Source organism: Parasteatoda tepidariorum, chromosome 10, assembly GCF_982258835.1.
Source record: "Parasteatoda tepidariorum strain Cologne lab strain chromosome 10, Ptep-v5.0, whole genome shotgun sequence".
In the NCBI taxonomy this organism is placed as follows: Eukaryota; Metazoa; Arthropoda; class Arachnida; order Araneae; family Theridiidae; genus Parasteatoda; species Parasteatoda tepidariorum.
The window spans coordinates 912,764-937,807 of NC_141764.1; the positions used below are offsets into that span (position 1 = coordinate 912,764).

At 33.5% G+C, this 25,044-nt stretch overlaps 1 protein-coding gene across 6 annotated transcripts in view; it reads left to right on the forward strand.

The window, feature by feature from the left end:
• LOC107453173 (histamine H1 receptor) overlaps positions 1 to 21,048 on the forward strand; it is a 434,537-nt gene extending 413,489 nt beyond the window's left edge. For all 6 annotated transcript variants that reach the window (XM_087153199.1, XM_087153196.1, XM_043047828.3 and 3 more), the window contains 3 exons: positions 1,752 to 2,210; positions 8,583 to 8,686; positions 18,989 to 21,048. In XM_087153199.1, the coding sequence (XP_087009325.1) occupies positions 1,752 to 2,210; positions 8,583 to 8,686; positions 18,989 to 19,463 (1,038 nt within the window). In that variant the 3' untranslated portion in view covers positions 19,464 to 21,048. The remainder of the gene's footprint in view (positions 1 to 1,751; positions 2,211 to 8,582; positions 8,687 to 18,988) is intronic.
• The last annotated feature ends 3,996 nt before the right edge of the window (positions 21,049 to 25,044 follow it).

Sequence of the window (25,044 nt, forward strand, 5' to 3'; positions counted from 1 at the left end):
TCTCTTCGCTTTCTGTTCAAAGAGTTCGAAGTACCGTCGAATTCCACACTTCTTGGCATCAATTTTAAACATCTCATTCACTAATCTTTTCTTAAGTAGGAAATCCATAATAACAATAATATTTGTCACCAATTCTTTCAAAAACTTAATAAAACATTTCTGGAACGGATCCCAACGCTGCCACCAATTAAATACATAGCTGTAGCGTATCAAGCTATATTAAAGAACTGTTGAGTTTTTTTATAAAAACATTTATTTCACACCACAACAAATACAATAACAAATATAAAGTACCCGTAACGGGATAGTTAAATCTCATAAAGGAAACTAGAAAAAGTGCCCGTAGTGGGATAGATGAAAACTCACCCGTAACGGGATAGATAAAATATCAAGGCACTCTAGATAAACCTGTAACGGGTAATATGAAAACTCAAATTCCGCACAAAACTAATTCTAAAAAATCAACAACTTTCTGGTGTTCTAATTTTATCGTCTGCTTTTATTATTTGTATTTCGTCATAAAATATTTCATTGATGTGCGCATGCGCTTCTTCTCCGTTACATCGTACCGAAGAAAAAGAATTGAAGCCCATTTGAGAGGCACAGGGAACCGGTAAAATCCTGTTGTACCGCGCATTGACTCGCGTTTGCTTTGGTGCCTTTCATTTCTTGTGGTGCCTCTCATTTTTAAAGGCACATTAGTTATGTGCCTCTAACACGAGAAAATGAAGGGTACATTTAGCTTGTGCCTTTTATTTAAGAGGTACAGTTTTTAGAGTGTAGTTAGTTTATCCTCTCGCTGCGTAACATTTTTTTAAATCAAAATACGCTAAAAAATAGGACGTTATTTTTTTATTCTGTTTTTCAAAGCTACATATATTATAGAGATAAAAAATGCCAAAATTTCTGTAAAATAGTTTTTTTTTTTCTTCTTTCAATATTGAATTAGGAAGTCGCGATGGCTCAGGGGATAGAGATTTCGCCTTCCAATGAGGCGAACCGGGTTCGAATCCTAGTCGATACGAATTCCTCATCCGGCTTCCACCGACCACAGTGCTGACGTGAGATATCCTCAGTGGTAGACGGATCATGGGTTAGAGTCCCCTTGCCGTCAGGCTAACAGTGAGAGGTTCTCGTGGTCTTCCTCTCCATGTAACGCAAATGCGGGTTAGCTCCATCTAAAATTCCTCCACGAAGGCAAATTTCTCCCAATACTCGATCCAGGAGTTCCCTTGTCTGTCTTCTGTATTGGGTTCAAAATAATAAGGCTACGGAGTTGAACATTAGGAGTCATAAACCTGAACATTCTGTCGGCTGTTCAAAGACGGCTATAAAATGAAATATAAAATATTGAATAACATGAGCCGTGATGACTCAGGGGATGAAGCATTCGCCTGTCAAAAACTGAAACATGCTAGCAGGAGAAAAGTTTAGCTTTGAAAAAAACTTCTTGAGAAGGCCAAGGCCCACACCTGGGCTGTCGAGCCATTGATGATGTTGATGAACACGCATTAGCGTTACATGGAGAGAGAAATCAGGAAAACCTCGCACAGTTAACCTGACGGCAAAGACACTCTAACTCTCTAATAATCATATGAAGAACAAAATTAAACACTCAAAAAAATTTTCCATTTTTGATCAATTTTTCTGAAAAGAGGTTAAACTGGGGATAAGAAATTGCCCTTCAGCATGCAATATAATTTTAGGGCAACACATCTGTATTTCTAATGGCCTTATTCCTCTCATTTCAGACAGAGTTTGCGGACAACGTAGTTTTCAAGTTGACCACTTCCACTATGAACTTCTATTGTCCGATGGTAGCCATGATTGTCACATACGCACGAATATACATGCAGATAAGGAAGAGAGCTCGGTCCGAGGTGATGAACAGATGCAGTGACATCAGACCGGATTCTGTTTCCAGCTCAGAGCCGCAACCCATTCGTTACGCCATAGCTGCTCAAACACCAGTGAATAGGGGAAAGAAAGATCGTAAAAAGAAGAAGAAAGACGCGAAACTGTCTCCGGATATACCACTGCCACGAGAACACTGTCAAGAACAAATTCCAACTCCGTGCAATGCTTCGTGTGATGGTTATGGGGCAGCAACTGTAAATACCGATACCAGATGGCGCTGCAATATGTGTGGTGCTACGCAGAAAGCTGTTGAGGAGTGGCCATGGGCATGCCCTCAACCAGATGAAACAAGGGTAACTTGAAACATTTATTTTTCTTTATTTAATTTTTCAGATCACTTTAATTTTATAATTATTATTATTATTATGCATTAAAAATTGCCATGGCATTTAGAATCATATGGAAGAAAAATTCTATTCTATGAATTAGACGAATGGCTTTTGGAAGAAAACATATCTTTCTACTCTATTCTGGGCTATAATAATTAAAGTAAACTATTAAGATGTAAACTATAAAGTTTATTTATTTCGTAACTAATGGTTTCAAAATGTATAATTGTGTGCAATTTAGTCCTTTTATCTTATGATTAGGCGCAGTGGCGTAGTTTTAATATACAGGGTGTCTCAGTTAAGCGTTTCAGAACTTCTAAGAGGGGTAGGGGGCATCCTGACGACTCGAAATCATATAGCAATGTGGGGTCGGAAATGCTTTCCTGAAGCGGTGACGTACACAGACGCCCCATAAAGAAAAGAGACCGTAAGTGAAAAATCGCTATAATAATACATTGAAAAAATTATATGGTACATGGGCCAAAGTGAGTGTTCGAAGTTTCTGCCCCCGGCTACAATGCACACCTCACATCTCCGGCGCATGGACATTCGAACATTCTGCAATACTCCAGGCATATCTCGCAGGCAGCTACTGCGATTCTTGCAACCAGCATTATCAAGAGGGGTGTCATAAACCAGTGTTTTCATATGACTCCAGAAGTCAAAACATGATAGGTCGGGTGACCGAGGAGGCCATATAATTTTTTCAATGTATTATTATAGCGATTTTTCACTTACGGTCTCTTTTCTTTATGGTGCTTCTGCGTACGTCACCGCTTCAGGAAAGCATTTCCGACCCCACATTGCTATATGATTTCGAGTCGTCAGGATGCCCCCTACCCCTCTTAAAAGTTCTGAAACGCTTAACTGAGACACCCTGTATATATATATATATATATATATATATATATATATATATATATATATATATATATATATACGCCACTGATTACGTAATTAGTTTCGAAATAACTAAACTGTTCTAGATTTCAATATGTAAAAATAAAGTCTTTAATAAAAAGTAAAACTAAAACTGATGGAGCAGAAAAAATTGAAGATAAAACTTTTGTTATAATTATTATTATTTTTAAATATTGAGATAAAGGAACACCGTCTATTAAATCTGTAATGAAAATCAAGACTGTCGTTATTATTATTTTTTTTACGTCTATACTATTATTAAAGCTCAGAAAAAGAAAAATAAAACTTTGGAAATCAGCCTAAATGCTGTACTTTACAGAGTTCTAAAAATAATTAATTGAGATTCCACAGCGTTCTAAATAAGCTTTTACTGTTTCTGAAATAAGTTGTATCTGTTACCTTCATTGTATGAAATGCTGATAATCTATAAAATGCGCAGTAATGTATAAATGGAGTGGTGCTTTGAAGCAGAGTATAAAATATGAGAATTATGAAATACTTTGTTCTGTCATTGTATAGAATGCCTAGACATATTATAGAAAGACAAATGCTCTTCAGGCAAAGCATGAAAATTAAGATTATTATATTCTTAGCTTAGTCATTGCAGAAAGTGCCTGAAGGTTTGTCGTTACTCACTCAATAGAATGTCTAGGCATTGTGCGAAGTAGTCATTATTTTATATTTTGCAGGACAGTTTTAAACTTTCTGTGCAATTACTAGCAATTTATAGAATGCTGAATTTTATGCCTCTATCCACCAACTTAAAATTAATTCTTGAAATTAATTTCTGTTATCATATTGTAGCCTGCAGTACATTTTTTTCTTGCTTTTCGTAATATACAGTTTCGTGTGTCAGATTGTTAAAGCAAAATAGCACTTAATACAAAAAAAAGTTGTAGTTCAAAACAACACTTAACCATTTTGACTTTTACTCTACAGTCCCTGTCCAAAATATTAGACGCACTCTAAGATTCTGTGTAAAATCTTAATTATCAGGTGATACTCTATACAGCTTTATTGTTTTTTATGTGACTGTTTGCACTTGTTTACGTTAGTGTATCAATGGGTTAAATGAGATGATAGATGATATAAATTTGACGATAGGATACATTAGATGATCTATTATATAAATATAGAATATTTATTATATCAAGTATTCTATTAGCATATTATAATAATTAGACCAATTTTAATAATGACATGATTTGCACGAGTTTATCTGGAATACTTTTATATTTAAACATACGTGTAATGGGTTTTTATACAGGAGATTTTTTATACACTTCCTATTTGTATTTATTTTTAACCTACTGCATGACAATGTTAACCCATTGATACACGAAAACGTAAACAAGTGCAAACAGACGCGTAAAAACAATAAAGCTGTATAGAGTATCACCTGATAATTAAGATTTTACATAGAATCTTAGAGTGCGTCTAGTAATATGGTCAGAGTCTGTATACAGCTTTTCCAGTCAACTGTAGCAACTGAGCAGATGCAGCTTTTTCTACATGCAGAATTTTTTTTTTCGTTCGATGCCATGAAAAAAGACAAGTACTATGGGAGTAATCATAAAATTCCAGAAAATCAATTCAAACGATGCACATAATTAATAATCGTGATGAACTATGATTAAAGAGTAACCAGCATTTTAAATATAGGATGGCTGAAATGGAGTTTAATCAGAAGAGGTGATTTAATGATTTCCTAACACACCATTCATCATTCTCTTAAAGAGAATAAGCAACCTTCTTTTATGATCCCGTTAGAATTTGGTGGGTCGAAGGATAATGTTCGTCCATGTTAAATTCTGCTGTTGAGTCTAATGGGACGATGTGCATCATTACTCTTGTTCAAATATGCACACAGACTATTATGTTGCTAATAGTTATTACATAATTAATGATCATCAAGGATTTTATCTGTTTTTAAATACTGTAATTAAAAGTTTATTTGTAAAATAAAAGTTACGGGGAGTATAAAATGGCAAGCAAAATATATTTTCATCCAAAAATAAGCAAAATTTTCTAGAATTTATATCTTATCCTTTGGCCATCAATGTTTGTTTTTTTGTATATTGTGTGTTTTTTCATATTGTCCCCGGCCAATTTATTCGACGCACTGTAAAATTCTCTGCAAAATCTTAGTTATGAGGTGATACCATACAGCTTTATTGTTTTTAGGTGACAGAAACTGGTTTGCATTTGCTCATGTTCGTCTATCAATGGGTTAACATTGTCATGCAATACGTTAAAAATAAATACAAATGGAAATATATATAAAAATCTCCTGAATAAAAACCCATGACATGTATGTTTAAATATAAAAGTATTGTCTATAAACTCGTACAAATCGTGTCATTATTAAAACACTACAGTGTGTGTAATTATTTGGTCTAGTAATTATGATAGACAAATATAATACCTGGTTTAATAAATGTTCGATATTTATGTAGTATATCGTCTAATGTATCCAATCGTCGAATTTATATTAGATATCGTCGAATTTAACCACATGATACACGAACGTGAACTAGTGCGAACCGGTTTCAGTCGAGTAAAAACAATAAATCCTTATTATCAGTATCACCTGATAACTAGGATTTTGCATAGAATCTTAGAGTGCGTCTAATAATTTGGAAATGGTCTGTCATATTTAAATTTCTGCTTATCATTATTTAAAAAAGTCATAAAACACTTTATGTTGCACTCTATTAATTCCAGGTAGTAAAAAAGTAATCTTAAAGTGGGACTTTTCAATTTTAAAACCGAAATATACCATGAATTTAAATTTGCCATTCATATAATGGGAACTTGAAAGCTTCGTGTTAGTAAATTTCAAACTAATGTATAAATAAATAGCAAAATTTGTTTTTTTTTTTTATTATTAAACTTCTTGTCGCGTTTTTCAATTTCGTGAAAAAGCAATTTATCTGAATAATTTTCAAGCTTTTAGACTATTTAAAAATTCTCAAACTGGTGAGAAGTGATAAGAAAATAAATTAACCACTTCCATTGCCAATTATTTTGGAGAAAGATCTCTACAGAGATATCTACATATTTTTCTTTATTTCATTAATAATACACGGAACCAAAACAAAATATTATGTAAAAGTTTTAAGTTGAAATTTGAATTTTTTTTTATGTGTAAGAAACATTTACTTTAAAAGCAGTTTACTATCCCAAGTTATCTCGGGCAAACGAAAAATGTTAAATATGAGTTTTTGTATGATAGTTCTTACAACAAGGGACAACACAAAGTGACACTTTTCAAACGTCAGTGAAGGAATACGTGAGATTTGTAAAACTCTTATTGCTATGTAAATTCAGAAACCATCGTATATACAATCGCGCAAAACACGTGTGCAGTCCAACACCAAAACTCTAAAATAAAACTTGGCAAACTTCCAATCACATCAGATAATGTTTTTTGCTTCCGCTCGAGTTAGAAAGTGATAAAACAAAATGCACCGACCCATTCTGCTAAGCACGAGTTTACTCGGGATGATAAATATTTGCAATATATACGCACCCGAGTTAATTCGGGATAATCAGAGAAGCGGTTAAACGATAATATATACGAAACCTACTTAAGATCATCCTAAATATTCTTCGTTTCGATTGCTCTTTTTTTTTTTTAGTTTTTTTAGGAGTAGTCCACTTACCAAAGATAAAATTTAAATTTTTCAATACACAGTTTCATACTCTTGCTAAATTTAATAAATTTTCAATCATATATTCAAAGATTATAAACAATGAAATAATTTAAAAATCCAGAAAAAGATTTTTGTTTCTACTATTGTAGAAATTCAGACTAATTTGTTTTGCAATGATCTGGTATTGTTGGGTGTAGTATTGGGTTTGCATGAAAGTTATTTTAATTTCTTGCAACGAAGTAAACCCCCCCCCCCAAAAAAAAAACCCAAGAGAACTATTTTGTTTGATAAACTTTTCTCATCTTTCGGATAACTTCATGATCACGTGCTCGTAGAACTTTACGGGTCTTTACCAGTGAAAATCTCAACACTGTGACGAGACGTCATTATTAACTGAAATTTTAATGCTTGAAAAGTTTTGGAAACTTCTAAAGATACGATAATCAGATAGCATCTCCTACACGAGCCGTGATGGCTTAGGGGATAGAGCGTTCGATTTCCAATGAGGTGAACCGGGTTCGAATCCCAGCGATGGTGGAACGATACGAATTCGAACGGTTTGCACCAGCCACAGTGCTGACGTGAAATATCTTCAGTGGTAAATGAATCATGGGTTAGAGTGCCTTTGACGTCAAAGGAGATTCTCGTGGTCTTCCTCTCCATGTAACACAAATGCTGGTTAGATCCATCAAAAGTCGGCCACTAAGGCAAATTTCTCCCAATACTTGATCCAGGAGTTCCCTCATCTTCTGGATTGGATTAAGAATTAGTCGTCGTAATTTAAGGATTCACTAAATTCTTTGCGGCCTTCTGCTTGGGGGGAGGGAATCTTTGGATCTTGATGAGGTTGCTACATTGCGTGTGAAGCGCCCTGCTTACATCAACCAGGGTTCTCCCTGAAGTTGCTTTTACCTCTCTTGCCCATTATTCTGACGTGCTTCCATGCATCGTCACCAAGTCTACCTTTTTGAATCCTCTTTTTTCTTGCTGAATAGTCACGTTCACTCACTTTGATTCTACAGTTTTCCCCCTTGAGTCTACAGTATCTCCCTCACTTTGCGTCTACAGTATCATCAATGAAAACATCTTGAGATGACGAAAATCCATTCTCTTCAATTTTTGAATTCTGCATGTTCTAGACTAAAATTGATTTGTATATAGATGTTTGAAGTTATCTTTTGAATGTCAATTATTACTTTTATGTAATGACTCCTCATCATCATAGTTGGCCAGACAGCCCAATATGAGCCAATGCCTTCCTCTGAAGATTTCTCCATAGTGACTTCCGATTTATCTTTGATCTCCAATTATTTTAATTTAATTGCAAGAAAATAAGACTCCACCTAGTCAGCTCATCTCAACCGCGGCCTTCCACGCTTTCTTGTTCCAGTTTGAATCACGATCACTCATTCGATCACGTGGGCCCTCCAATTCATTCCGTATATTTTTATGTATTTAATAATATCGGGTTGCTTATAAATCTTGTACAGTTCAAAGTTAAATCTCGGTTGTTGGTTTCATTTACACCACCAAGTATACTCCGAAAAATCTTTCTCTTAAATAGCGCGATACAATTTTCCTCCTGTTCTGTCAATGTCCAAGCTTCAGAAGCGTACGTCAAGACTGGCCGGACAAGAGTTTTGTAGATTAAGAACTTTGTTTTTTTCTAGAAAGAAACCTAGATTTAATAAAGCTTCATATGACTTCATGTAATGACTATAATTATAAAAAATATTGACACCCAATACATTTTTTACAGATGATGCAGAAGACTCCATCAGAGGAAGATTCTTCGAGTGGAAGTCAAGAAAATGGAACAAAAGTGAAAAAGATCAGAGTGTCAAGAAAATGTAAAAACTCTGGGTAAGTAAGATTTACTCAAGAAAGTGATTTAAAAATCATGTTAAAATACCACGTATAGTTCGTTCACCAGGAGTTGGCACTTGGCTCCACCTTCATCACGTGGTATCCGACGACACTATTTCGCTATATTTGGAAGAAGAATGTGAAAAATCCTTAACAAGGTTGCTATTTGGCGATCGTATGACCAAAATATTTATTTCTCAAACTTTATATGCATTTTTATTAACATTAAATGTTTCATAAATTTGATAATATTTCGCTCCATTTTTTATGATATTTCTCTCTTTTGAGTGAATAGTTCGTCCTTTATGAGACATTTTGCTGGGAAAACAGCATTTTTTTAAATTTAAAATATATGTAATAAGCTAGAGTAACGAAAGGTAAAACAGCAGATGATAAAGTATGTGGCTGAAAAAGTATTCACCATATGCGTTTGGCGCGCATTAAGGGTTGTCTCAATTTCGAACGCGGAGATGTTTCTCCTCTTACTCCTGCGCTGAAATGAACTCTTCGTTCCAGGTGGTGGAGCCAAGTACCAACTCCTGATGAACGAACTATACTTGTTTATGCGTCTGTAACAATTGCACACGAAACCACAAAAATGAGTAAAATTATTAAAGTAAACTTTCCTCAGACACCAATAAGATCAAAGACGAAAATAATTAGATGCAAACAACTAATTTAATGCTGGCTTTAGATTTTTAATAAAATATTTAGTTACAAAAGGATAAAAACTACGGGCTGTTTCCATATGATAGTCCTTAATGAGTGTGCTTAGAAATTTTTAAAAAATATCCCTAAGAAATCAAATTAAAAGCTTAGGGATTATTATATTTTTTAATATTATAGGAAAACTAATCGCAGTAATACTTTAAATTTTTACAGCAGCGTACTATTATTACAAAAAATATCTTGTATCGTTTTCTAATTTTCGAGGCATTTTAAAAGGTTTTAAATTCATGATTTTGGTTTTTTTTCTTGTTTGGAGAAAATTTACTTATTTCCCGAAATTTTAAAAAAAATCATAATTTACTTTTTTAAATGTAAGATAACATAACCATGTAGTTTGCTTTCTTTTAAGTTTTTTTAGCATTATAATTAAAATGTCTACATTAATGATTATTCATTCATATAGAAAGTTTTTAAGCTTTCTGACCAAGTTTCTTTAATAGCTGATCTTCGTCAACGTAATTTTGTGTTATTTGCATCCCTTTTTTTAAATAGAATTAAGTTTTTTTTCTCTCTACTGGGGCTCTTATTTTCTCATTGCTGACATTTATTATTTTATTTTAACTATTTTTAGTATATTAAACAACAAGTGTTTTTTAGCATGTTATTTAACGTAATGGCCAGTTTATAATTTTTAAATCAAGAAAATTTAACAATATAATTCTGAGTCATATTTTTTATCAACTCCAATTGGGTATAATATAGCCTACGTCACAGGTTGTGTTGTTCCTACTAAATTTAACCCATGAACGGCATTTTCTGCGAGCCTAACTTCAAGCCACAAATAAACAAACGAAGTGTTCGATCGTTTAAATAGCTGCTCGCCAGATTTTATTGCATTATAAACAAAAGTAATTGAAACTAAATACAATTAAATAAACAACAACAACTAAAACAAATAACAACAACTACTAATAACAATAACTAAATAAACAACAACTAAATTCCATTCGTTTAGCATTGCGTCATATGTTGTTCCTACTAAATCGAAGTAGTTGTGTTTTTTTCATATTATACCCAATTGTTTTTTTAAATTTAGTTCTATTATACGTACAAACTGCTTTTTTCCCCTTCGTATATTTATCCATATTCATATTTATATTATTACAATAAAATCTATTGTAAACAGACGAAGGAAAAAAATCGACTTGCCGAACACTTTTCCGTATTTATTCTTCCATTAGTTTAAAAGGAATTAATAGTGCATGCTAATAAGCTTAACATTGAGATAAATATACGAACAAAAAACAATTGTGAGAAATTAAAATATTTAAAATTAATCTTAGTTTACTTTACAAAATACACTTTTGTCATCCAAAACATCCTTAAAGAATTAACATTTAATCGAACTAAATAAAACAGGTAGCCAAACGATTACAAAGAACTTCATAAATTAAATTGAAAATAATAATAGGAAATAATTAACTCGTCTATCTAACTGGAAATTTTTGTCGTAACTAGGCACTAAAAACTCCAGCATGAGAGGGAAACCTCTTGGCGAAACTAATAAATGAAAAAAATGTTAAATTTGCTCATTAAAAAAAATGAGAAACATACTGATATGAAAATTTTCATGATGCGAACACAGATTTCTGAGTTAAATCATGTTAGTTTTGATGTTAATTTTTCCGCAGTGTTATTCAGATTAGCAAAAGATATTGGTGGTAGAAATATTTTCCTTTTTTTTATACTGTGCAATTTTATACTTTGCTCTGTTTAAATTTCAAATTAGATTCGGCGTACTCAACTTACAAGTTTGTGTTTCTTCCTTTCATTAATTTTTTTTATGTAATGTAAAAGTTTATCAAAGTAAATACTTTTATTTTGCACAGTCCCACCAAATTAATAGACCCACTCTAAGATTCTACGTAAAATCTTAATTATCAGGTGATACTCTATACAGCTTTATTGTTTTTATGTGACTGTTTGCACTTGTTTACGTTAGTGTATCAATGGGTTAAATGAGATGATATATAATATATATTCGACGATTGGATAAAGCAGACGATATATTATATAACTATATAATATTTATTATATCTGGTATTATATTAGTATATTATAATTATTAGAACAAATTATTAGCATGCTGTAGTGTTAATTAATAATGGCATGCTTTACACTAGTTTATAAGCAATACTTTCATTCTTAAACATACATGTAATAGGCTTTTATTTAGATTTTTTTTATACTTCCTATTTGTATTTATTTTTAACGTATTCCATTACTATGTTAACAAATTAATACAGGAACGTAAACAAGTGCAAACAGTCTGTGTAAAAACAATAAAGCTGTATAGAGTATCACCTGATAATTAAGATTTTACATAGAATCTTAGAGTGCGTCTAATCATTTGACTAGGGACTGTATGCAAGTATTTGACATTTTTAAATTCTTTGAACAATTTTTCAAAATTTTTCACCTATTTAAGTTCAATAGAACACGTTTTGACCACTTATACAGTTTGCCGCCTACTCATACACGGAAACATTTTACTTCAAAAAACCGTTATATATTTTCCAGCATAAAATTGCAGATTTTAGTTATTAATTCTTTTTTTTAAGTTTGCATTGTTTTTCTAAATATGTTGGCCATTTTTAGAAAAAAAAACACCACCTAAAATGCATTTTGCAAGGTTAAATTAAGGCTACTATAATAGGAATGTCTAATTCAGGGGCTCTAGGTTAAATTTTTCTAAGCTTTTAGTATCTCAAAACGATGCAAGCAATAAGATAAAAAATTCAAGCCCAGTCTTTGTGGGAAATAGTTCCAGGCAACAATTATTTTTAGCCTAATTCTCCTGTGCTAAGAAGGTAGAAAGGCTCTTACGGGAATTTCCTAATATATTTAAATAAATCTTAAAAGCTGAGGTATTGAGTCGGGATTAGGCACAAACGAGCATAGGCGGAATTCTCTAGTCAGGAAGAAAAAAACAAATAAATAAATTTATATCACAAAGACGGTTTTTCAAGCTTCTTAACTTTAGCCAATCTAAGATGCCAGAGCCGCGATGGCTAGGGGGATAGAGAGTTCGTCTTTCAATGAGGTGAACCGGGTTCGATCCCGGCGATGGCTGGACGACACGAATTCCACATCCGGTTTGCACCGATCACAGTGCTGGCTTGAAATATTCTCAGTGGTAAACGGACCATGGGTTAGAGTTCCCTTGCCGTAAGGCCAACCGTAGGAGGTTCTCGTGGTCTTCCTCTCCATGTAACGCAAATGCGGATTAGTTCCATCAGGAAGTCCTCCGCGAAGACCAATTTCTCCCAATACTTGATCCAGTAGTTCCCTTGTCTTCTGGATTGGGTTCAAGATGACAAGGCTTTGGAAATGAACATCAGTTGTCGTAAACCCAAAAATTGGGTCTGCTGTTCAACGACGGTTATAAAATAGAATCTAAGATACCAGAAGACTTTTGAAATAATGATTTATTAACGTTGTAATAAATTAAAGCGAGACTTTCAATCCCTAGTAATAATCGTAGAAGAAACCGTCAGGATTTAAGCTGTCATTTGCAGAGAAATTGATCAAGCATTTTTGGGTACGTTAATTTCGATTAAAATAAAATGTGCGAGGTTGAATCTGTATAATTTTATATATTAACTAAACTAAACTAAATTCAGTGAGGTGACAGCCAAATCGAGGACCAACACCTGCTGTTCTCTTGACTTTTGTCTCTGTGGTGCAAGAGTTAGAAGGTCAACAGAACGCGAAACCCTTTGTGTTTAGTCCTGAAGGATACTTTTGGTACTGATTTTATGGACCCACTAAAGGGATGAAAGGCTGAGACAACCCAGCTCTATCGGAGGATAGATATGTTACCGTAACTGACCTAAATCAGGAGAATGTCGACATTCGCCGGTGAATGTCAACAATCAGATAGTCGCTTTGGTGAATGTCCAAAATAATTGTTATATCAGATTTAATATTAATTTATTCATTGATATTATTATATTTATTCGATATATTAATATCTGCTGAGGATAGATTAAGAGAAACATCAGTGTTCGGAGTGCAGATTAAATGCAAACCGGGCAGTGGCACTTAACTTTAAAAAAACATCAGTGTAGGGTATACCGGGCAAATGTATACCGGACAGTGGTACTTAAATTGACCCCGTATATATTTCGAGCATTTACCAAAGCGACTATGTGATTGTCAACAACCACCAATTTTGCTCATTCACAATAAATCATTCACAATAACTTTTTAATCTATAATGTATTCAACCGCGTTAGCAACAACCTTTCAATGCCGGATAGAAAATGAATGAAAATGGATCGAAAATGAATGAAAATGGATCGTAAATGAATGGAAATGGATCGTAAATGAATGGAAATGGATCGAAAATGAATGGAAATGGATCGAAAACGAATGGAAATGGGTCGAAAATGAATGAAAATGGATAGAAAATGAATGGGAATGGGTCGAAAATGAATGAAAATGGATCGAAAATGAATGGAAATGGATAGAAAACGAATGAAAATGGATAGAAAATGAACGGAAATTAATAGAAAAAAGTGCATTTGTTTTCCAGACTAACGAATATTTAATGGACCGAGACGATATTACTTTCCGGTCCCCTTAGTATAAAAAAGGTGAATAGTAGTAAAATGCACAAAATGTACTTCTTTCAGTATCACTGCCTGACTAGAAAAATCAAATGACAATCGCTTCTCTTTTATACAAATTAAACTCAATCGGAACGTAAATAGCGTCCTTTGATATTTAATTAAAAATGAAGAGTTATTCGAATGTCTCGGTATTCATTAAAGCTTATATAAGACAAATCAGCTATTTGCAGTGCTCCGACGGTGAAGGAATTAATAATGGCCTGCTTGGGATTCCGAGGTGCTGACAGGCCGAAAAGAGGCTATCACTCAATCCTTTAAGGGATTCAATTAACCGGCGTCTCATTACACGAGATACTTATCTATTTACACGGATAACACCTTCCTCACTATATTGCATCTGAAAGAACTGCTATTTGGGGGAAAGGACATAATTTCCCATTAATGTGTTAGGATGGATCTTTGCGAGGAAAGAAAACTCATTCCGCGCGTGAGTGGATTAATAAGTGCAATTAATGGATCTAAAAGAAAGATTTATTCTTTTTTTTTGTAAAAACAATCTTCCTATTTATTTAATAATAGTACTTTTAGTGTACTGTAAATTAAGAATATTATACTGTTCCAATTAAAATGTATCCCTTCACACTTCTTAATTCAGAAATCATTATTTCAGGAAGAAATTAATCTTGCCTATATAAGATGCGAAATGAGACGAAATCACCATTATATAGAGATTTCATATGTAGAGTTCAGTGAAAATTGTTTCCTTTTTTCGAATTTATGAGTGCATATAGATAGATTTGTTTGTTCAGTCCAAAAGAAGAGAGAAATAAAAAAGAACAAAAGAACAATAATAAATAAATTGTATTCAGAAGCTACATCTATAGAACTCTTTTCTTGAAAAATGAAACTGCTACTGTAGCTTCAAATATGAGTAGCATCTATGACTTACAGTTAAATATTAGAATAGTCGGGTACTTGTAAATGCAACTGATACAGCATTGCAGTATAAGTTTGTTTTAGCATAGTATAAGTTGTTTTTAGCATAGTATAAGCTGTTAACTGTAGTTATTTGGATTTTAAGATGTCGCTATTCGTATTTACCCTAATTGAAACTAATTTCGAAGATTAAAATAAAATCAAAAATTAAAAAACTATGTCACTTAAGAGTAGATTTTTATATTATATATACATATACAGTCCAGTCACATTAATGTGACCACCTGTCAAAATCCAGAATAACCACCTTTGGCAGAGCGAACCGCTGCGAGACGTGCAGGAAGAGAGTCGAATAGGTTTCTGAAGGTGTTCACTAGGATATTGAGCCATGCCGACTCCAGTGCCGTGGCCAGCTGCGCTAGATTACGCGGTTGAGGATCCATGGCGCGAACAACCCGATCGAGGTGGTCCCACAGATTCTCGACTGGGTTTAAATCCGGTGAGTTTGCTGGCCAGGGGAGTACGGTAAATTTATCCTGGTGCTCTTCGAACCACGCACATACACTGCGAGCTGTATGACACCTCGCATTGTCCTGCTGGTAGATGCCATCATTCTGAGGAAAAATCATTCGCATGTAGGGGAGGACATGGTCCGCAAGGACAGATGCGTACTTGTGCTGATTCATCGTGCCTTCCACAATGATGAGTGCACCCAGTGAATACCAGGAAAACATTCCCCAAACCATAATGCTCTCTCCTCCAGCCTGCAGCCTTCCTGCAATTGTTGCAGGATGTTTGCTTTCAGACGTTTCACGCCGTATAAGCCAACGTCCATCTGTGCGATGGAGCATAAAACGTGATTCATCAGAAAAAGCCACCTGTTGCCACTCTGTGGTCGTCCAGTTGCAGTACTGGCGTGCAAATTCCAGCATTCGTCGCCGATGAACAGCAGTCAGCATAGGTGCATTAACCAGGCGTCTGCTGCGGAGGCCCATGCGCAGCAACGTTCGCTGAACAGTGGTTGCGGATACACTCTTGGTAGCCCCTTTATTCATCTGGGTGGTCAGTTGCTCAACAGTTGCAAGTCTATTCACCTGAACGCATCTCTGTAGCCTTCGTTCGCCACTGTCATCTATGGCCCGTGGTACACCACATGTGCCACGCCGCTTGTCTTGTATAGTGACATTTTGCCATGCACGGTATACTTTTATCAAGGCGGCACGCGAATAGTTCACAAAATCAGCCGTTTCCGAAATACTTCCACCCTTGACCCGAAAGCCAATAATCATGCCCTTTTGGACGTCGGATAAATCGCTATGTTTCTGCATTACGCCAACGATTGAAATGCTTTCAGATGCCTTAGGATATCCTATATATACAATCCACTGTAATGTGCTGCCACCTGCCTTCTGTGATTGGTTATTTCACGTTGACGTCGAAAGTAGGTAATGGTCACATTAATGTGACTGGACTGTGTGTATATATATATATATATATATATATATATATATATATATATATATATATATATATATATATATATATATAATTCTCTTACGTGGCTCCCAAATTTTGGCTGAAGTACTTTGTACAACTAAATAAGATTCTTTTCACAACACTTAAATATTTACTTTACTTTCTTCATTTATAGAGAAAACAGTTGGCAAAGAATTCTGTTAGGTTAAAAAACTTTTCGCTAAAAAAATAACGAATTCTAAAAGAAACAGCTTAAAAAATAAAAATGCTGCTGCCAGCCATAGAATTTTTTGAAAGTTAACTTAGCAACATAAATCAAAATGACATAGAAGCGCAACTAGATCAAAGTTATGATACCTGAGCTCTTGACGCAACAAATCCTTCAATTCTATAAGTGTTGTATCGCCAAATGCCCAAATTAACAATTGTGTTTTTAAAGAAATTCTATAAAAAGTTTTTAATTAACAACCTACTTCTACAACTGCTTCTTGAAGAACTTGACTCATTGTTAAAAAATATTGTTTTTATTTTCATTACATTTACAATTACATTTCATTACTTTCATTACATTTTTCAACTTCATGCTAAATTTGAGAACTTTAAGCTGTTTTGTGGTTGAATACTGACATTTAGAAATGTGTACATAAAAAAATAATATTTAGAGGTAAAGAGTTGCCTCAGAAAAATTTGAATTGTTGACATTGAATTTAACAATGGAAACAATCGTTTTTGTGAAAAATTGAATTGTATTGTCGACATCAAAACTAAAAATATTGTGTTTCAACTTAGCAATACTACCTTAATTTATACTCTAGAATTGCCTCGGAGAAATTTGAATTGTTAGCAATGACTTAAACAAAAAGTTTTATTTTAACTGACAAATACTATATTATAATTTTAACTTTTTCAATGACTATACTCATTTTCTTACTCTTTTCTTTGTTTTTTATACATTTTATATTTTTGTGATAAAATAAAAAACTTATAGTTGTTCTGCTTCTGAACACGGATGAAAACACAGAATGATGGGCGTCATCAACAGTCAAAAATATATACATTTATTTTACAAATTCCATATTAATAGAGTGGCGCCCTTCAGAGAATTAACATTACATAATTATCTTCATCAAGGCCGATGCTTTACATCCGGCGTTTAGTGGCAGACTACTATTTTATATTGTTTTACAACACATGGCTTTAGCCCTCTGGTGGGAATGACTTTAAAACAAAACTTACAACAGTTACTTTTCTCAACAACTGAAATTTAGAATAGTGTGATTGAGAAAAATATGTGAACTGTTTGCAATTTTAAATTAATATTGAAATGTACAGGTTTAGAATTTTCTACAGTGAAAAGATTTCGGAACTTCAGCATTCAAAAAAGTATACAAAAGCTAGACGTTAAGAACGTATCCAATGAGCGAGCAAAGCGAGCATTGGATTGCGAAGCAATCCGAAATGAACTGCGAAAGCAGTTCCGGGGGTTGGAGAGCGCCATCGAGCAGGGGGCGAAGCCTCCTAGTATATATATATATATATATATATATATATATATATATATATATATATATATATATATATATATATATATATATATATATATATATATAACGTTCTCTGATTCAGGTCGAAATTACGATCTGGATGATTGTTGTTGTTGTTGTTCATTTACGTCGCACTAGATCTGCACAGTGGCGACGGTCTGGGAAACATCCCTGAGGATGATCCGAAGACATGCCATCACAATTTTGATCCTCTGCAGAGGAGATGGCACCCCCGCTTCGGTAGCCCTAAGACTTGCACCCGAGGTCGAGCACTTTACGGTAGAAAAGTTTAACAAGGGCCCATACCGCACACCCTTGGTCCCTACGCAGGCTGAACCAAGTGGGTCACCCACCCGCACACTGACCGTAGCCAGTGATACTTGACTTCGGTGATCTGCTGGGAACCGTGTCTTAACGATCAGTCCACTGCGGGACCGATCTGTGGATGAATGAATGGTTCATAGTGGAAATTGGTGAACCTCTAATGACTCGGTTCTACTCTCTCTACTACTGCTCTTTTTGTTGTCTTTTTTTGGATCTTTTATACTAAACTTTTTGCTCGATAGAACTATTGCTAAATTCTGGAAAGGTCACATAAGAGATCAAACTTGGACTATAGACTTGTGATTAACCCTTTTCGACACGTATTTCTTAACTTTAATCAGGAGTGTTTATTTGTATTTGCTTAAGTTCTATGTATTAATGGAAGTTTCCACAGTATTTTAAATCTAATCAATTATTTTGCAATTTACGTTAAATCTATTTTAAATGTTTTATTGTGATTCTGAATTAAGTGACGATAAGCGTCACAATAGCCAACAACAACAACCTTGAAACTGTAAATTTCTGTAAAGTTATAAAATGGCTACAGGTTTTACTTTGAAAATGTATTATAGTTACAGTGTTTTGCTACGGAATTGGATTCTGATCACACGTTTTACCTTAAATAGTGAAACAACTTCAGTTTCTATTTTGAAACTATTATGTTTTTTGGAAAAGAAAAAAAAATGACTCATCTTATTTTCTTTTTATTATTTTAGCATCCAACTGACAACTCCAACAAACGGCGCAAAAGATATCCATTTGCAAGTCCCCCAACTACAGAACAACGCCCCACCCAGTCGAAGTTCCAGCTTTCGTATTCTTTGCGGAGCTACCAGAGGTGTTCTGAGGAGACCTTCTTCGAGGCGCAGCGTTGCCAGCCTCCGGCAAGAGACAAAAGCTGCCAGGCAGTTGGGCGTCATCATCGGCGCATTTGTACTGTGTTGGTTGCCTTACATGATACTTTTCGTTGTGACTGCCGCGTGCGAGAAATGCCTCGGCCCCGGTGTCCACACGGCAGCCATATGGCTGGGTTATTTCAACTCAACTGTCAATCCTGTGATTTATGCCTTGTGCAATGCGAGCTTCAAGCGGGCATTCTGGAAAATCGGTTCCCGTTTTTCAACAGGATGGAAAAGAAAAAGCCGAAGACGTAATAATGATTTTGCATCTGAAAACAATCCTTTTGCTTGAGAAATACTGTCGATTAGTATTTAATTGTGCACAATATACAGTCCTTGGACAAATGATTGGATGCACTCTAAGATTCTATGTAAAATCTTAATTATCAGGTGATACTCTATACAGCTGTATTGTTTTTAAGCGACTGTTTGCACTTGTTTACGTTTGTGTATCAATGGGTTAAATGATACGATATATAATATAAATTGGACGATAGGATGCATGAGACGATATATTATATACATATAGAATAATTATTATATTATAATAATCAGACCAAATGATTAGAGTGCACTATAGTGTTTTAACGTGTTTTGCACGAATTTTATGCAATAATTTTATATTTAACCAAACATGTAATTCAGGAGATTTTTTATATACTTCAGATTAGTATTTATTTGTAACGTATTGCATTACAATGTTAACCCATTGATACGGGAGCGCAAAAAAATGCAAATCGGTTTTATCCGAGTATAAACAATACAGCTGTATAGAGTATCACCTGATAATTATAATTTTACATGGAATCTTAGAGTGCGTCTAATAATATGGAAAGGAACTGTACACTATAGTCTTGGGGAAAAAGAAACTTTAAAAATTATTGATCCGTGGTTATTTAAATCGTGCAAGCGTTGCATTTTCCAAGTTAGAATGCCACGAAATATATGTACAGGGTGTTCAATGATTATATATTTTTAGGATTATTATCACAAATTTTGTCATCTCTAACATGCCAAATTGTCCACAAACAATAAATGGTACACTATTAGACTTTTTATTTGTACTGCGTTTTGAACCATAATGCCGTTTAAATTTGCCAAAACCTTAATATGATATAACGTATTTCTTAAGAAAGATTGCAAGGATAATTGGCTACAACTCAAAAGATAATTTATTGGTAACTCAAAATTATAATTGGTTTCAACTCAAAAGATAATTGTTAAATTTTGCACCATAAGAAAGTTGCAGCAAATTTGCACCCTATTATGGTTCTAGGGATCAATATCACGGGTAAACTTAGTGAAAACTTTGAAAATAATTCTTTATTAAACGGGGAAAACAATTCGAAGTGATTTCATAATTTTGGGGTACAGGAGAAAGCAGATTCATTATACTTTTTTCAATACGTTTCAGTAGGAAGTGGGAATCGTAGAGAAAAAGCAAGATTTATGGATACCATGGCAATGGAGGTGGAAAATGTGGAGTGCCGGAAAATCACATTATCTTTAGAGGCTTATTATATTTAAAAAGAGTATATGTACAAGCTACCTACATATTAGACAAAATCTACAAAAATATAGGATGTATAATTAAAATAAATTTTTTTACAAGACAGAGAAATTCTGTGTTTTACGAACACCCTGTGTTCTCTTACAAGAGTAATGTTGCCTTCAATAAAATCCCATCTTATCCCTTATAGAAAATATTTTATGTGATTTACTCAAATTCTCAACAACTTCCAACTAATAGAATCATTAAAACGTGTTTACCTTTCCAGACTGTTTACATGAGCTCATGTGTTTTTAAATATATATTAAATTATTGTAATATTTAAAAAAAAAGTCATTGTTGTTATCACGTAATAAAATCTTTTTTAGCAATAAATTGTTCCTCATTTTATATATATTAAGTAATTCTTCCATCTGTACTTATCTGTACACTCAGATGTATTCTTAAAATTAATTCTAACAACATAAAAATGCGAAATAAAGCTAAAATATACAGGCCTTGTAATGGAAGTAGCGCTTCGTAGTGAGAGACTTAGTGCATTTCTAAAATGGAACACTTTGAATGACTTTTGATTTAATTAGATTTTCACGTGCCTAAGAACTTAGAGACTCGATCTGAATGATTTAAGGGCCTTATCAATATGCTAACCAATTAGTACAGAGCATATTTTACGGGACGAAATCAGACACAAAACATATTTTCGCTAAATCAACATACCCTTTTTTAGTTGAATAATGATGCCCCTCAAAGTATGAGGGGTGTTGCAATCTGGGAAAGATTGTCCCTAAAATTTGATCAGGAAAATGGTCAAAAGTTTGATAGTCTTAAATGTTAGCGCTTTATTTTTTGCGTATTTCTTTTTTAACACGACCCTACCTGAACGAGCGTTAAGACGCTAGGGGGTCATGGAAGTGCCCCCTAATTAAATTAATTAATACTGCGCTAAAAACGTTATAATTTTTATTAAAAATATAATACTTTTGAGTCTTAGACGTTAAATATTTATTCCTTAACTGTTTAAAGATTTTTAAAATTTATTTTGCTACGAAATTTAAAAAAACATAATATTTAGTACTCTGATAATTAATTTTAAATTATATTACGCTCGATACGATTGCGTTAATATATATTGAATATATATTTATATTTTGTTTTTCATATCTTATTAGACAATTGTTACACACAGAAATTTTATGTTCTTTAAAAAAAATGGACACAGATCGTTAATTCAAGTAGTCTGCGATTTTTCGAGCAGAACTTTCTTCCGAGAAGATTTTTATTCAACTGATCTTAAAAGTAAAATAGTGTTTCATTTAACTTGTGGTTCATGATTCAAACGGAGATTGAGGTGACAAGGGACTTTCAAAAAAGCAAAAATTTGCCAAGAATTTTTCATTTTTTTTACTTTTCATATTTTGGATTAAATTTCTTGAATTACTATTAATAAATTTCTTGAATGGCGAGTAAATAAGTAAAATTTACAATGAAAAAGTAGTATTAGTCATTTTTCTCATAATGTCTTTTTTGACAAATTTACAAATTTCAAACTGCTCCAGCGAAATGAAATTTTATTCTATTAACCGGGGGAAAATGATGAAATATATTTATGAATATTATTAACATTTTGTTGGAAAAGTTTTTTTGAATTAAGTAAATAGTATTATTTTTATACATCATACTTTATAATGGTATGATGATTTCTTTCCAAAAATGGTGGTTTTTTACTGTTATTTGTTTCTATAATACAAAAAGTACTCCCAACAATTTTTTTTTATATTATCTAATATAAAGTAATATTTTAAAAGAATTTTGTCATTTTAACAAAATTTTAGATGCGAGAAATAATATTAAAAAAAAACATTAAAAATTCGAAATTTTAATTTTTTAAATTTAATAAAATTTTTTTCGAAATTTTTTTTATAAGTTGTTTTTAACAATCTAAATGTATGCTGAGAATTTCAAAAAAAAACCTTGATAGTTTCGAAAAAAACTTTTGAAAGTTCTTCGTCGCCATTTTACCGCACATTCGCTGGCATTGGCCATTAATAGGTGACATACCAAGTCCTTCTAGCAATTCTTGTACTAATTACAGCAAAACTTTCATGAACATACAAGTAGAAATTAAATTAATTGAAAACGAAAAATAACGCACGGTATTCGGTAGCCACGAAAAGTAGAATAATTTGTAGAAGAAACCTATTCTATGACCCCAGTGACTGATAAAACGTCTATTAGGGGAGGAAAAAGCCGGAAATACCTTGGAGTTATTCACAAAAGGCAGATAAGAATGAAAAACTCAGCTACTAATTGAAACGGGATGAGCAGGTATCTAGTTTTTTAGGAATCGGAAATTACAGAAGGTATGGGGTCAAAACATGATGCCCGTCCGTCCTCTAGGGTTAAGCGTGTGGGGATAGTACTTATCGACAATGTCAACCTTCATCTACGAAAAAATACCTCATCATAAAATCGGATTAACATGTCTTATATACTAGTGAATTGGAATTATATTTTAGTAGTGGTAGACACACTACAGTACTCCCCCACCAGAATTTTATATGAGATAGGATTTGAAGAACGGATACCACCAGTTGATTTATTGCTGATCTGCGAGAAGCCGGGAGAGTTGTATTAAAATCACCGAACTTTTTGAGTGCTTATCGTGAGAGCTGTATTAAGTTCACGGTCATGGTCACTCTTGTGTTAGCAGTCGAGTGTATACAGGACGACGCTATGTGTGATTGAGACTGAGTAGCAACACCGCAACGGTGGATAATGTCGCAGTCACAAGTAGCAAGTGGATAATGTCGCAGTGGCAACTGTTCAATGTGGACCATTCATCGAAGTGGGCGTTGCTGCCAAGGTAGGCGTTTTTCCATCACGTCCGGGTCACCAATGTGGGGATAGTAGTTATCGACAGTGTCAACTTTCATCTATGAAAAGGTATCCCATCATAGAGTTAATATGCCTTATATACTAGCAAAGTAGAATAGGAATTTTGTAGTGGTAGACACTACAAGCGGATCAAAAAATGATTTTGCATAAAAACACCGAGTAAAAACAGTAAAGCTGTATAGTATCACCTGATAGTTTCACAGAATCTTATAGTGGGTCTAATAAATTGGCCAAGGAATGTATATGTGATTCCGGTCAACTAAAAGGCAGAGTAAAATAACATTTGATGTTAGATTTACAGATTTTTAGTGCAATTTAAGTAAGCATATTTTGATTTAAAAATTTTAATATTTAAAATTGAAAAAAAAAAGATCTAATTTGACTCAGAGATATTTTGAAAAAACTGTCAAGGAATAAAAAATAATAAAAGAAGAATCTGTTTCACGAATAAACTTGTCAATCTACCACCCATTAGAATCCCCTTTGACTGAAGATTTTTTGTGAATATTACGTCTATAAGAAACAAAACAAAAAATTTAAGAAATACTTTTCCATAAGTATATGTATTTTTTAAACTGAATTAATAAGTTTTGCTCCATAAACAAGAGATTAATGGAGTGCATTTTCTTTAATGCAGAGTGATAGAAAAATCGATTAACTAGAAGAAATCAATATAGACTTGTTAAAATATTGGAACGTTTTTCATGTCTCTGGAATGTTCGTGATCAGCCTCATCACGGGAGAGGTTACACATTTCTTCACGTGACACTATTTCAGTAGGACCCCCCTTTTTTAATGGTAACAGTATTTCAGTGGGTCCCTCCACAACAGAACACGCTTTATTTATTTTATTTTTTTTTGTTCTTCGAGACTATTTTTGAACATTTCTTCGATTAATGGAAAAGAACGAATTATTAATCTTTAAAGGTTACCGAGTTTAATTTTGTCGGACGGGGATTTATTGTGTCCCGGAAGGAGATGCCGGCTGAAATAGAAATACCCCACAATAGTACAGTACCTGACCAAATTATTAGACGCACTATATTATTCTGTGTAAAATCTTAATTATCAGGTGATACTCTTTACAGCATTATTGTTTTATACGTCACTGTTTGCACTTGTTTACGTTAGTCTATCAATGGGTTAAATGAGACCATAGATAATATAAATTTGACAGTTGGATAAAAGAGACGATATATTATATTAATATAGAATATTTATTATATCAGGTATTATATGTATTAGTATATTATAATAATTATCAAATTATGAGACGCACTGTAGCGTTTGAATAATGGCATGATTTGCACGAGTTTATAGGCGACACTTTTATATTTAATCATACATGTAATGGGTTTTTATTCAAGAGATTTCTCATATACTTCCTATTTGTATTTATCTTTAACGCATTGCGTTACGATGTTAACCCATTGATACAGGAGCCTAAGCAAATGTAAACCGGTTTCAT